The 15839-nt window shown below is 42.2% G+C and overlaps 1 protein-coding gene across 1 annotated transcript; it reads left to right on the top strand.

The window, feature by feature from the left end:
• Nucleotides 1-632: 632 nt before the first annotated feature.
• Nucleotides 633-13413, top strand: LOC137532158 (ice nucleation protein-like). The gene is made up of 3 exons (XM_068252371.1): nt 633-691; nt 5496-5656; nt 8918-13413. The coding sequence occupies exons 2-3, from the start codon at nt 5519-5521 to the stop codon at nt 12218-12220; spliced, it is 3441 nt and encodes a 1146-aa protein (XP_068108472.1). The 5' UTR covers nt 633-691; nt 5496-5518; the 3' UTR covers nt 12221-13413.
• Nucleotides 13414-15839: the final 2426 nt, after the last annotated feature.

Genomic DNA, 15839 nt, shown 5'->3' with positions numbered 1-15839 from the left:
CTCTCCTCCTCTTTTTTCTTTGTATGCATGGTTGTTACTTCTAACCCTTACTTATTCTTCAGTGGTGCATAATAGATTGGCCATTCTATGTAAAAGATAATAAAAATCAATACATAAACTATCCACTTGAGGAATTATGTTCTATATTTTGAACTGGTCTCATAGGTCATTTTTTAAAACCAGGAGAACTGGTTGAAACACTTAGATCCAGTGATGATGGAGATGAAACAAAAACCTTCACGTCAAAGTTGAATCATGGAGAACATAATGACTTGTTCAGATGGAGACGTAGGATAACAATAATTATAACAGCAATATAAGTAAATAAATGTAACAATTGTACAGCTTTGTAAAAATAGTTTGTCTGTTTTTATGCTAACCCCTGACCAGTGTCAAGATGCAGAAGATGGTCTGTTTAGTAGCCACATGAGATGTTGTGAAAAAGTCCTGCTGAGTGACAGAGTATATTAGGTACATGGGGCTGAGTGTCTCATGATGTCTCATTCTGGGCAGAACCTTTATGATTGATGGTACTGGACAAACTAGTTTGGGCTGGAAATAAATTGAAAAATAATAAGGTGCTTCAAGGAGGTTCCTCCTTCCAAGAAAACTAGGACACCCTCTTGCTATAAATGATGATGTATGTCTGTGTTTGGGATTCTGCTCTTTGCTCATCCCGTGCGTAGAGGAGGTAAGTCCTAGTTTAGATAGATGACCAATATACTTTATATTATGTATACTGAGTGAATATGGTTTATTTTATATATCTACATCTAATACAGTTTATAGATCCTCCACCCAAAATCCATCATTTTCATTTAAGTGAAAACATTCTGGTTGAACTCGATGGACATATGGGACATATGTCTTTTTTCAACCCAAATAACTATGTAAAATTTGTAAAATAAACTATTGGTCAACGGAATGAAATTTATAGATGCTTGACCAGTTTTATTTAAACAAATTATCAGAACTGGCCAGCTTCGGCCCCAAGTTCCACCAGCCATGCTGGGATTTCGGGAACTGTAGAAAGATTCTTTTGTAGTAGAAAACTGGTCACTTATTTTGAACTGGACTGGAAGTCCAGAAATTTGAACTGTGAAGTCCAGAAATTTGAATATGATTGCTGCAACAGGGTGAATTGACCACTACTCAACCAAATACTTTACAATCAAGAAGTAATTGGTGGTTTGTACAACTAGCTCATGTTTGGATACATTCATAAAAGAAAAGTAAGAATTGCATTGTATTGGAAACATCAGATTGGATTGGCAACACGCCATACTATAAAACGATTGATTTTCCATTTTTTTCCTGATACAAATGATTGGTTGCATACGTAAAGTGAATGTTTTAATTTATTTATTTTTTTTCAATTGAAAAGTGTAATCAAATTTTCTGGTTTTTTTTTTTTCACCAAAATTTTTAATTGGCTCTGGTAGAAAATTCTGAAAATTGAATGGTGTTGATAGATTGTCGGTTTCTTGATTTATAGACCCAAGCAACATTTTCTATACATTTTTGTTCATAATTGGAGTAAAATTGAACCCACGTTTGTGATGCATTAATAAGATTTTTAAAAATGATAAGCAATCAGAAAAATTGATTGGAGTTCTCGAAATTGAAAAGCTGCCCTACACCAAACAATCTTGGCTGTACAATTCGGACCAGTTTAGCCAAAATCTATTTATCTACTGAATCTGTTCAAAGTATTTTAAATTTGTTTATCCTCATTCATGGATTTGGTAAAACTGGGCAAAATGATGAAATGAGAAGTGGACAGTGTTACTCTGTACAGAAGAGGATCATGCTTTATAAATAAATAATAATAATAGTTATAAATACGGTAATAAAAGTGCAGATATCTCTGTTAATCTCTCCAGCTAGCACTGTACATACATCCCAACTGTCCCCTTTTTAGGCAGTCAGTGCCATTTTCACTCTGGCCCTCTTTGCTAGTACTCCGATATCCCTCTTTGGGGTTTTATGCATAGGTCTATGTAACTAAATTACATTTGTAACCACTAGATTTTTTTTTTACTTTACATGCAACCAGTAAATATTTTTTTTTCTATTGTGCATTCTAGTATTGTTTGTGATTATTTCAGCATTTTTGGAGCTCTTCGGAATTCTTCAGGTTCCTCCAAACTCCAAGGCTATATGCAATCAACTTTTTCTTTCTCAATTTTAAAAGTTGGGAACTTGACTGTTTCTTGGAGACCTGGAGGTCCCTCCTCTCTGCAACAGCTTTATCTAAAATCAGTGTACATGGAAATGATACATTTTGCTGGTGTTTTTTACTCAGTTGTGGTCTATCGTCTTCTTACTAGATGTTGTGGTGTAAAGTGCTGGATAGTATACCGGTTAAAGGGGAACCTCAGCCTAAACAAACATACTGTCATCAACTTACATTAGTTATGTTAATTAGAGTAGATAGGTAATATAATTTCTTACCCACCCTGTTTTAAAAGAACAGGCAAATGTTTGTGATTCATGGGGGCTGCCATCTTTGTCATGGGGGCAGTCATCTTTTTGGTTGAAATGAGGTGACAAGGAGCAGGAGACACAGTTCCAACTGTCTTGTGTCCTGATTACCCCTCCCAGCTGCACACGCTAGGCTTCAAATGTCAAATTCAAAATGTAAAAAGAAAAAAAAATTGCACCAAAACAGCAGAACGAGAACAACAACATCAGAAATCCCATCATGCTTTGCACAGCATCAGGGTAAAAAGCCTGGGCAGTTTTCTTCTGTGCAGCTAAAAATGAGGCTTGTATAAGAGAAGCAAAGTTCTGATGCTGTGCAACTGTTAAATAAACACCAAGCCTTTTCAGTGCTGCTGAGTCGATTTTTAGTCCGGAGGTTCACTTTAAGGGCTTTGCTTCTGGCACAAGAGACCAGGGTTGAAATCCTGTTCTTTCCTGTATAGTAAGCCAGCACCCATTCAGTAAGGAAACCTTGGGCTAGACTCGCTAACACTGCTATTGCCTTCTGAGTGTGCAGCATGTTCTGTGAGTCTAAAACAAAATAACATACCATATGTGCATATATATATCTATATCTATATCTATATCTATATATATATATATATATATATATATATATATATATATATATATACATATATATATACATATATATATATATATATATAGATAGATAGATAGATAGATAGATAGATAGATAGATAGATAGATATATATATCCCATACCCTATTAAGGTATCTCCTAAGTTTTCTCCAAGGAGATATTATTTTTAAACCCTACAAATAAAACATCCTTCAAGCTGCCTCCAGGCAAAAAAAAATAAAATAAAGTTTGACATCGCTTTTTACCGCTTATTTCAATTACTTTTTTTTAAGTGCTAAAAGGTTATTTTTTAGATAAGATGAAAAATGATCTCCTTTGAGAAAACTTAGGAGAAAGTTAATTGGATAAAGACCAATGTACCTGACATCACTGAAAGTCACATTCTGAGACACACACTTCTTGCATACAGAGATTAATGTGGAATTTAAATGCACACGGTACTTATTTGGGAAACTAGTTCAAAATGAAGTCTCGGCCTAACCGTAGGGACCTTTCACATCGGGGCAGTACAGTATTTTTATACTTTTATTTATGGAGACTTTCATACTGTCATGTTAGGGCACGACATGACGGAAGTGATGTTTTCACCGCATCCCTGACGCAGTTCCAGAACTACGTTACCGCGCATCTCCTGTGGTGACTTGCAGCAATCTGCATCAGCCTGAAAGTCATGTTAGTTTATGGCGACGCAGGAATTAAAAAAAAATCGTGGTGCGCATGCGCCGAAGCTTATTTTTACAATATTCTTTCGTGCACTTCCACATACCCCGAAGCAGGAAGTGACCGCAAGCTCGCGTTACTTCCTGCTTGGCCCAATGCCAGATGGGGAATACCGCGTAGTAACACGGTATTCCCCTGAAGTCTTGTTTCTGGCGGTGCAATGTGGTGTGGCGGAAGCGCCGTACCGCATCGCTGCCACCAGTTTACAGTGTAAAACCGGCCTTAAAGTAAATATCTTATTGTCCTATTATGAATGAGACAGTTTTGGTCAGATCATCACTGCATACAGTACTTCAGTATTTTAACAAGCTGCATCACACCAACATACCTGTGATTAGTTATTCTGTTTTTCCTAAGATCTCTCCTTTGAACATCTTCATACATTTCACAGTGATTCACAGGGAGAGCGTTTCTGGTGTGACACAGCTATTACTGACATGTGTGTGATCACTCCCAAGTGTTGTGTGCACATCCCAGCATCCCCATGGATGTGAGGATCCCGCCACCCTGTGGGAGGAATGTGTCACTGCACTACACAAGCCTAGCTGTAGATCAAAGGCAAACCGAGTTAAAGAGTAACTGTCGGGCATAAAATCAATTTTTTTCTAAATTTGCCTCAGGCGGCAAAAAGTCTAGGGCCGGCCCTGCTGGTAAACAAGTAATAAGGATGCTAATCAGGCAATCCAAAAGTTAAAATCTCTATTACTTTTCTTGTTGATAAATGATCATTCCCTAGTTTACATGACTCTTATTTGGTACACAGAAAATTTGATACACAAAAGAGAAAGTGCAGGGCATGCTGGGTTGTCATTTTTTGCTTCTCTACTTCCCCTCAGACTTAACTAATGCAGCCTGATTGGCTGAAGCCTCTTTCCCTCCTGTTTTCCCCTCCCACACTTCTGTTCCTCTCTGATTGGCCAAAATTTGTCAGGCTGAAACAATGCACTTTCTATAGTGAAGGGCGGGCAAATCAGGCAGAGGAGACTAGGGGCGGATTTTACATCAAGACTCGCTTCAAAATAGCTCACATTGTGAGCTACCACAAATATCATAGGTACTACCAGACAGGGGACCTAAATAAAGAGACCTCATTCAGTGTCTCAGCACCAGCACTTAAAGGGAAACTAAACTGAGAAGGATATGGATTTTTCATTTTAAGTTGCCTGACTCGCTTGCTGATCCTGTGTCTCTAATACTTTTAGCCACAGACCCTCACCAAGCATGCAGATCAGGTGCTCTGACTGAAGTGGAACTGTAGTAAAATAACATTTTTTTTTTTTACAATATTATGAATTATTTAGTCAGTGTTTGTCCATTGTAAAATATTTCCTTTCCCTGATTTACAGTCTGAAATGTATCACTGGTGGCAACAGCTCTAGTTCTGCCAGGTGATCTCTGCGGAACGTTTGTTTACTGAGAATTCTGAAGCCAGTGAGAATAATACCTGGTCTCCCAGAATGCTCTGGGAGGAGAATTCCTCATAGCTAAATTGCCTAGGCTAAACATCACAGAGAGGGTGGAGCTACAAATCAATATACAGCAATATGTAGATATAGGAAGTGTTTTGGATGCTGAAAACAGGGTAATTACTGTAAAAGTGGGTATCCTGAATAATTTACTGCATTCTACTATATGCCACTACAGTGCCCCTTTAATGTCATAATTATCTTGTTTTGATTCTCTTTAGAGACATAAATATCATTTGCAAAAATGAGTAAACTCGTTGTAGCAATCCAAGAAATTATTGAGGTCTATGAAAAATATGCCGAAAAGGATTGCAGCCGCTCCAGACTGAACAAGGAGGAGCTCAACTTTCTCATCCAGAATGAGCTTTACAACGTAATTAAGGTAAGACGAGACAAGAAGTTTTCTACAGCTAGAGCTCCCCCTATAGGCGGGGAGTGACACTGCAGCCAGCTTATGCTTTCCACTGCCAATGCTTCCCCTGCAGCTTGTGAGAGTTACTTCACCTAACTTATTACAAGGGAATACACATATGGGGTCCATGTCACATTATACTCTTCTCAGCCAGTACTTTCCCTTTAGCCTAGGAGAGATATTGCACCAACGTATGATAAGGAAATGCTTGTATTGGCCACGTCACATTATACTCTCCATAGCAAGTGCTCCCCCTCCAGCCTGTTAGAGATATTGCACCCTGCTTATTATAAAGACTGCACATGTTGGTCCACATCACAAATCCTCCATAGACGGTGCTCCCACTGTAGCTTGAATTTAACAACAGATTAATTTGCAGTCTACAGAAGGTTCTGCATTCTGAATATTTGATGGGGACTATCATCATAATATTTTAATGCTGTTAAAAAACAACTGCACCCAATTTGACATAAAGGATGAATAATAATTCACAGCATACTTTCCATAGTTAAAGTGGATCCGAGATAAACTTTTACTCATTGCATAATTGTGTTCCTTTCATATAGTTTATAGGGCATTCCTCAAGCTAAATACTTTTTTTGTTTTGTTTTAATAAACTAAACAAGCCTCACCCACAGCTTTTTCACAGTGCCATGGCACTGTAGCAAGGGCTTATGGGAGCTCAGTCTGGGCAGGAGGAGGAGGAGGTTACTAGCCATTGATTTCAGAGGCAGAGGGGAGGAGGGAGGAGGAGAAGGGACTGCATTTACACACAGGCAAGCTGATAGCATCTCCAGCCCTCAGCCTGTGACAATGTGACAAACAGAACATGGCTGCCCTCATTGTATCACAGGAATAAATAATCATAAAGTTTTGAAGCTGTTTGCAGCTAGATTTGCTGTGTAAACATCTAAACATTAGAAAAGATATATAGACAAGTTACTTGTTATAGTTAGTTTTTCATCTCGGATCCGCTTTAATGCTTCCCCTTATGCCTATGGAAGGTACTGTACTATTGTTTTATTGTTATTAATTTATATAGCGCCAGCACCTGTACTTTACATCTTCTTACAGGGAATGCCCAGTAATGGTGCACATTAGTCAATTCATAGCTAGTGCATCCCCTACAGGTTGTGAAAGGTACCACACCCCACTTTTGGGATACCTGTACTTTTAAACAGCTCAGAAATTTTTTTAGAGAATGATCTCAAGCCTTTAGGCAAGTAGACCGTTGGTTTTTGACAATCATTTATTCTAAAGGGAGTCAAGAGGTTGCCTACCATTAAATTGACTGCCTCTTTGCTGAGCACAATGGACAAAAAAAACAGATTACAGATCTTAACAAATATGGTTCATCATTGGGAATCATTTTCAAATGTTTGAAAGGTTCATTGTGTACAAATAATAATACACAAATGTTACCCTTTCAGGATCACCATATTTCCCCTGATTAAGGACCAGGGGATCCATGCCCCTGGTGACCAGTGCCCCCTTCCTGAAACATTAGCTGGTAGTCTAGGGTTCCCCCCCCCCACCCCCCCTCCACCATGCAGAGATCGACAGTAGGAAGTGATGCTGGCATTACTCAACTCTCTCCCTCTCCAGTGATGAACAGGCATCACGGCAGCCAGCACTGTACTGAAGCATGTACCGGGGTCCTGGCTTGATGACATCATCAAACCAGGCTGGTACATGCTTCAGTACCGGCTGGCTGCTGATGAGGATATATGTGTGCAACGATCATCAGGGGGATGTGGACAGGTGAGGTGGGATTGGTTGAAAAGGGCGCCCGAGGTGCCTGTATGAAAAGGGCGCCGCCATAGACATCAATGTTATTTCTGGAAATATGGGCTACAAGGTGTAGAAAAGGGCGCCCGAGTTTTGATATAGGCTACAAGCGGGCTCCCCTTTGTAGCCCATATTTTTTTCGGCTACAGTAAGGTGCCCCTCTGTAGCCCATATTATTGCCTTTTTTTTCTAGCCGAAGTTTGTATATGGGCTACAAGCGCTGGAAGCCGAATTATTTCATTCCCCCACTATCCATGGCGGCCTGGAGGGGGAATAGTAATTAACACATCCCGGAGTTTTTTTCTAGCCGAAGTTTTTATATGGGCTACACCAAGCGTCTTTTTTGTAGCCGAAGTTTATATGGGCTACACCAGGCGCCTTTTTTGTAGCCGAAGTTGGTATATATATATGGGCTACACCAGGCGCCCTTTTTTACCGGCGCCCTTTTCATGTAGACCCGGTGAGGTGCTTCTTTACCTCCATGATCACTTTGATCAACGGCAATTGTACTAATCATGTGATCAGGAGCCAATCGGCGCAGCTCCTGATCAATGCCAGGAGATTAAGCTATTAATTAACAGCTTAATCTTCGTCCTCTGGTGTGCGCGATCGCTGCGGGAGCGTGCAGACCGTTGACAGTGAAATTTAGTTCATGTTAGAGGCTCACAGCCATGTGCATGACGTAGATTTCAACCACGTTGGGCCGGAAAGAGTTAAAGACTGGGAAATCACAAATTTGTCATATCGCTCAGAAGAAGCATCCTGTCTTGTAGAGAATAAACGACTGTGGTGCTCCATATTTGTGGTGATGGTGTATGTGGTGCACACATCCTTTTTCTGCTTCCTGGGGCGTTATGTGTACATCCAGCCTCTTGGGGAGCTGCCATTCTGATGCACTGCCATATGCCAACACAAAAATACAGATTTTAAAATAGGAAGCAGAGAGAGGCTGCACAGGTGCCTAGTTGTGAAGGGAGCTGAAGACGTAGTATATTTACTACTGCAGAATGTTTTTGAAGGGGGAGATCAGTGGCTTCAAGTGAGTAATCTCGCTTGAGATAAGTGCACTGCTTTAACCTCAGTTGGCAGGACTCGTCGTGCTGTAAATTCTTGGAATGATTTGATGTCTCTCTGCTGGCAGAAAATATAGAAACTTAAAGTAGAAGTCCTCTGTTATTGTATAACACTGCCCCCCAGTGACAATTGGCCATGAATACACATTACAGCAGTACTAATTAGAAGCAATAAGAAATTAAAAAAAAGTGCTAAAACAAATTGGCCTGGAGCATTTGCAAGCCTCTAAACAAATTGGCTGCTAAAGGGCTAAAAGGTGATGTTTCTACCAAGCATGGAAATACGCTTTAAAAAGTACAGGTTACACATAAGAAAGATGTCTTTAGTTCATGTATGTACCTTCTAAAAATCCAATCCATTTTCTTCCAGAATCCAAAAGATCCCAACACTATCTCAACTTTGCTTGAACTTCTTGATCAGAACAAGGATGGAGAAGTGGACTTCAATGAATTCTGTGACCTTCTGTGCAATGTGCTGAAGGCCTATTATAAAGTAGTTCATAAATCAGATGAATCATGCCAACAGGATTCCTCATCTAAAAAAGTGGGTTCAGGAGAACAAAGCTCCTCACAGGCAAGCGATACCCATCCTCAATATTACCAGAAACCTCTGTACCCCAAACCCACGCAACAGTCTCAAGATCAATCTTCCTACCAAGGTCAGACAGCAAGCGGTACAGTGCAAACTGGTGGCAGCTTACAAGACCAAAAAACCCAGTCATACACAACAGATTCATTCTCCAAACAAGACCAACACACCACACAACCAACTACTGCCCAATGTGAAACTGCAGAAACTGAGGACAGCTCCACCCAGACTGACACTCGCAAGTATGGTGGACAGTCTTATGATCAAGAAGCTACAAAACCACACAGTACATTTTCAAAATACAGCCAAGATAAGAATCAAACTCCAAAAGTAGATACTACATCCTATCCTACCAGTTCCCAACAGAGCCAACAGGGACAAGACCAAACATTGCAAACAGGTACCACCTTCAAAACCCCCTCTTCCCCCAGTTACAAACAGGGAAAAGACCAGACCTCCTACTCAGGTTCTACTTCCTCTTACTCCAGTTCTCAACAGAGCCAACAGGGAAAAGACCAAACACAGCAATCAGGTACTACAATTTCTTCTCCCAGTTACCACCAGGGAAAAGACAAAACCTTTTTCTCAGGTTCTACTGACACTTACTCCAGTTCTCAACAAAGCCAACAGGGAAAAGACCAAACCCAGCAATCAGGTACCACCCCTGCTTCCCCCAGTTACCATCAGGGAAAAGATCAGAGTTATAACTCAGGGTCTTCTAGCACTTCTCAACTAGCCCAACAGGGAAAAGATCAAACACAGCAAACAGGTACCATGACTACAACCCCTGCTTCCACCAGTTACAAACAGAGCACTACAACTCCTGTTTCCCCCAGTTACAAACAGAGCCAACAGGGACAAGACCAAACATTGCAAACAGGTACCACCTTCAAAACCCCCTCTTCCCCCAGTTACAAACAGGGAAAAGACCAGACCTCCTACTCAGGTTCTACTTCCTCTTACTCCAGTTCTCAGCAGAGCCAACAGGGAAAAGACCAAACACAGCAATCAGGTACTACAATTTCTTCTCCCAGTTACCACCAGGGAAAAGACAAAACCTATTTCTCAGGTTCTACTGACACTTACTCCAGTTCTCAACAAAGTCAACAGGGTAAAGACCAAACCCAGCAATCAGGTACCACCCCTGCTTCCCCCAGTTACCATCAGGGAAAAGATCAGAGTTATAACTCAGGGTCCTCTAGCACTTCTCAACTAGCCCAACAGGGAAAAGATCAAACACAGCAAACAGGTACCATGACTACAACCCTTGCTTCCCCCAGTTACAAACAGAGCACTACAACTCCTGTTTCCCCCAGTTACAAACAGAGCCAGCAGGGAAAAGACCAAACCTCTTACTCAGGTTCTTCTTTCTCTTACTCCAGTTCTCAACAGACCCAACAGGGAAAAGACCAAATACAGCAAGCAGGTACCACCACTACAACCCCTGTTTCCCCCAGTTACAAACAGATTCAACAGGGAAAAGACCAAACCTCTTACTCAGGTCCTACTTCATCTTACTCCAGTTCTCAACAGACCCAACAGGGAAAAGACCAAATACAGCAAACAGGTACCACCACTACAACCCCTGCTTCCCCCAGTTACCTGCAGAGCAAGCAGGGGAAAGATCAAACCCCTTACTCAGGTTCTACTGACACTTACTCCAGTTCTCAACAGAGCCAGCAGGGAAAAGATCAAACACTGCAAACAGGTACCACCATCACAACCCCCTCTTCCCCCAGTTACAAACAGGGAAAAGACCAGACCTCCTACTCAGGTTCTACTTCCTCTTACTCCAGTTCTCAACAGACCCAACAGGGAAAAGATCAAATACAGCAAACAGGTACCATTAGTACAACCCCTGTTTCTTCCAGTTACCTGCAAAACAAGCAGGGAAAAGACCAAACATCTTACTCGGGCCCTACTTCCTCTTACTCCAGTTCTCAACAGACCCAGCAGGGAAAAGATCAAATACAGCAAACAGGTACCATTAGTACAACCCCTGTTTCTCCCAGTTACCTGCAAAACAAGCAGGGAAAAGACCAAACTTCTTACTCGGGCCCTACTTCCTCTTACTCCAGTTCTCAACAGAGCCAGCAGGGAAAAGACCAAACCTCTTACTCAGGTTCTTCTTCATCTTACTCCAGTTCTCAACAGACCCAACAGGGAAAAGACCAAACCTCTTACTCAGGTCCTACTTCCTCTTACTCCAGTTCTCAACAGACCCAACAGGGAAAAGACCAAACTTCTTACTCGGGCCCTACCTCCTCTTACTCCAGTTCTCAACAGAGCCAGCAGGGAAAAGACCAAACCTCCTACTCAGGTACTTCTTCCTCTTACTCCAGTTCTCAACAGACCCAACAGGGAAAAGACCTAACACAGCAAACAGGTGCCACCACTACAACCCCTGCTTCCCCCAGTTACCTGCAGAGCAAGCAGGGAAAAGATCAAACCTCTTACTCAGGTTCTACTGACACTTACACCAGCTCCCAACAGAGCCAACAGGGAAAAGACCAAACACTGCAAACAGGTACCACCATGACATCCCCTTCTTCTCCCAGTTACAAACAGGGAAAAGATCAGGGAAAAGATCAGAGTTATTACACAGGTTCTGCTGCCACTTCCTCCAGTTCTCAATCTAAGTATTCCCAATCCCAAGATAAAAACCAAACTTCCCTATCTGGATCCACCATTGCTTCTCAATCCCAATATGGCCAACCTCAAATAGATACCCCCACCTCACAATATAAACAGGGCAAAGACCAAACAATTCAACAAAGCACCACTGGCACCAGTTCACAAACCAGATATTCCCAAGAGAATAAAGACCAAACATCCTACACAGACAGCACTGCTACACAAGGGCAATCTGGTACGACTGGTGGTTCTCAAAAATTCTACCAACAAGCACTATACCTACCTCCTCCAAACCTGGTTCAAGGCGGTCAACCCTCATCACAGCCCCCATCATACTCTGAAACCCAACAACAACCACCTGAATGCCAGAAACCACCTCAGGAGTACCAGGAGCCTCAACCCCAGAGCTATCACTACAAATCCCATTATTCCCAAAAGAAGAACATGTAAGCACTAAGCAGAAAATCTTTTAAGTTATTATAAAAAAAAATATGACAACAATGCTTTTCAGAAGAAAGTCACTGCTATTTTAAAGGGACTCACTAATATTTTTATTTGCTCTGTAAATGTGGACAAAGATTTGAGTATTCTCAGCAAAAAAAGGCAACACTGGGGAGAGATCTGGTAGCTCTTGCTGAAAACACGCTGTGCCGAGTCAAGACATGGCCTTTGTCCTCAACCTGGCTGATGTACATATGGGAGACAAGGACTTGTTTGAATACTTTATTCCCTTCCCTGTGAAGAAAAAAATGAAGCTTAGTAATAAAGACTGGTGAGAGACACTAGAAGACACTAGAAGCTAGGTGTCTGCCCTCCCTGGTGTGTTCCTCTTCATTCTGTTGTGTTCTCCATAACACTGAATAAAATATCCATCAGGGAGAGGTATGACGACCTAAAAAAACTAGAAGATCGGAGATGTACCCACCAGTGTCCATGAGAGATAGAAGAATGGTTGACTGTTCAGCCCTGGCCAAATATCCGTTCTAGGTGGAACGACTCAAATCTTTTGCATTGCTTGCATTTGCATGACAACAGCATAAAATAATCTCCAGTTCATGATCATTATTCATAGATTTCCAAAGTTTTTGAGAGATTTAAAAACTACGGAGGCCACCAACTTCTCCTACTTCTAGAAAAGGGTTCTCTTCTACACAATGCCTGATGACTTCCGGCTATAATGCTTACCAGACCACATATCTTCAACAAGTCTGAAGATCAGATTTTTTTATGTTTCTGTGACTGTCCTGTCCTTGTTGCTTGTGTGTAGGAACTGGTTGGGAATGAATTGCACCCAAAGGATTAGCAAGACAGTCATAAAACAGCCTGAAGGTGAAGGTGGGTTCCTCCTTAGCTCTCAAGTGACTTGTGTAATTAAAAAATTTACGAGGAATATAATCAGTCTTGGCTTAAGATGGCTTGAACCCTATGGGCATCTTTAATAATCTATGTTTACTGAGCTTGTAAAAAAACAAACCCCAAAACAGAAAATCCCTCTCTACCATAATTGGCATTATTATAATAATGTGCTATAGATTCTATCTGCTTACTCAGCACGTTGAATTTATCCACAGTATTATGTCAAAATTAAAAAAATAAATAAAGTCAATAAAACAAAACAAAAATAAAAAAAATTAAAAACTTTACTGGATTGTGTCTTTTTTTGTAGAGATTTTTGAATATATTTTATACTCTTTTCCCTTCATAGTGACTGTCCAACTTTGGGGGCAACTTAGATTCAGAGGGGCATAATGCCAAAAGTGGGTGTGGCCATATATGACAATGAACTACACAAGGTTATGATACTTCTCATAGGGTATCTCTGCTGCCCAGTACTCTCCATAGTGTATCCCAGCTTCTCAGTATTCCCCATGGTGTGTCTCAGCTTCCTGGTACTCCCCATAGTGTATGCCAGCTTACAGTACTCTCCTGCATAGTGTATCCCAGCTTCTCAGTATTATCCATAATGTCTCGCAGCTTCCTGGAACTCCTATAGTACATCACAGCTTCCTAGTACTCCCCATAGTATATGCCAGGTTACCAGTACTCCCCCCCCCCCATAGTGTATTCCAGCCTGACAGTATCACATAGGAGGGGTGGTCAGAAATGCCCATTTCTGATTCCACAGAAATTCCGATTTGCTGGTTTCTGTCTTTTCCGATTTTCCATTTTTCTGATTTCCGATTTTCAAGGAGTATTTTGTTAGTCACAGACCCAAACTCAAAAGGTTTTCTACTGTACTCACATCAACTTGTATGTCTTCACTTTCATCATGCAAAGGACAGGATGATCAGGTGACAACAGATGCTGACTGTCATCACAAAGCAGGAAGTGAGAGAGATGCAGGGATCTCTGGGATTCAATAGTCAATATTCCGGTAAAAATTGGTTCCGTGCCACCTTATTGTACAAAAATTGGCTTTATTAATATAAATAATTAAAAACAAAAGTTTGCTTTCCTAAAACAGAAAGAATTTGCGATAATTCAGGTTGGAGCTAGCTTGAGATGTCTCCCAGAGCAACACTGATGAATATATGCAAATTAACCATTAATAAATAATTAGACACACTAATTCTAGTATACTGGATGGCTTAGCCAGCACTGCGAATCGTCATATACGAGGTGTTAAGCAGCCGCATCTAATTTATTCTTGGCCAAAAATCCGTTGGCGTCCGCAGCATAAAAAAGATGTAAACCGGGAGCATGAGAGACACAGGAGACACGAGCATGGCAGCGCGGGTAACGTCGCTCCACAGACTTGCTGCACAGGCTCCGCCCACCTACATTTCGCATCCTGATTGGATGCTTCCTCACTCTGGGATTCCTTCCATCTCTGGGATTCAGGCAAAACAGAGCAAAGCAGGAGAGATAATTTACTTTGACATGTGACCACTTATTTCTCCAACAGGTTGATTAATTAAGCTGCGCCTCTTATCAGCGCAGTTTAATGTGAGAAGCATGAGTTGTGCACATGCTACGCGCAATAGTGCAGTGTAGCATGCACTGGTAACTTACTCGTGCTTCTTGCTAATAACTGCTGCTCCACTCATCCTGCCCTAAACCCGTCGGGTCCCGTGGCTTTAAAGGACATGATCCCTGCACTTTGACTGGCCTGGCCCAATAGGATGTTTGTCACTCGACAGGCAGATATTGGGCCAATCAAAGCCGGGATCACATCCTAGAAAGCCACTGGACATGACGTCGCTTAGGGCAGGATGAGTGGAGCAGCAGTTATTAGCAAGGAGCACAAGTAAGCTACCAGCAGTACAAGTCCTGTGCCCTTCTTCTTTTTATCACCCAAGGCAATGGCCCTTTTGGCCATCCCAGAAATTAGGCCCTGACTGCTGAAGCTCTCCCTGAAAATCTCCCGCTTTGGGCCGACAAGTAATAAAGTCCCGGGGGATGCAGTCAGAGTGGGTATCACTCTACATCACCTGGTCTGACATCATTACAGCTGGCTGGCATGGGAGCAAGATCTCTCTGCTGGGCTCTACCTTCCAAAACCCAGGCAGGAGGCGGGACATAGCCTTGACAAGTGGGCAGGCTGCAGCAAGACCCCTGGCTGGCCTGATGCGTCACATGAACCAGCAGTTAGACAGCACTGCCTTAAACTATACCCTAGTTGAAAGTTTTGCCATGAGAGTCCATATTTACTTTAAGGGCCCATTAGACACCAGGGAACTTTATAAAGGAGGAAGGTGGCCAGTAGACAGTGAGGTTGGCCTGTGACTTGGTCCCAGTGTACAATTTCAGCTCCCTTTGTATTTGAGTTTGACACCCCTGCTTTAACCTCCTTGGCGGTAATCCCGAGCTGAGCTCGGGGTATGCCGCCGGAGGTCGCCGCTCAGGCCCTGCTGGGCCGATTTGAATTCTGTAAAAAGCAGCACACGCAGCCGGCACTTTGCCAGCCGCGTGTGCTGCCCGATCGCCGCCGCTCCGCGGCGATCCGCCGCGTGCAGCGGCGAAAGAGGGTCCCCCCAGCCGCCCGAGCCCAGCGCAGCCGGAACAAACAGTTCCGGCCGGCGCTAGGGGCTGGATCGGGCGGCTCTGACGTCAGGACGTCGACTGACGT

The sequence above is a fragment of the Hyperolius riggenbachi genome, chromosome 9 (genome assembly GCF_040937935.1).
Source record: "Hyperolius riggenbachi isolate aHypRig1 chromosome 9, aHypRig1.pri, whole genome shotgun sequence".
Taxonomy (NCBI): Eukaryota; Metazoa; Chordata; class Amphibia; order Anura; family Hyperoliidae; genus Hyperolius; species Hyperolius riggenbachi.
Note: the sequence above shows the minus strand (reverse complement) of the source record. Positions and strands in the feature narration are given on the sequence as shown.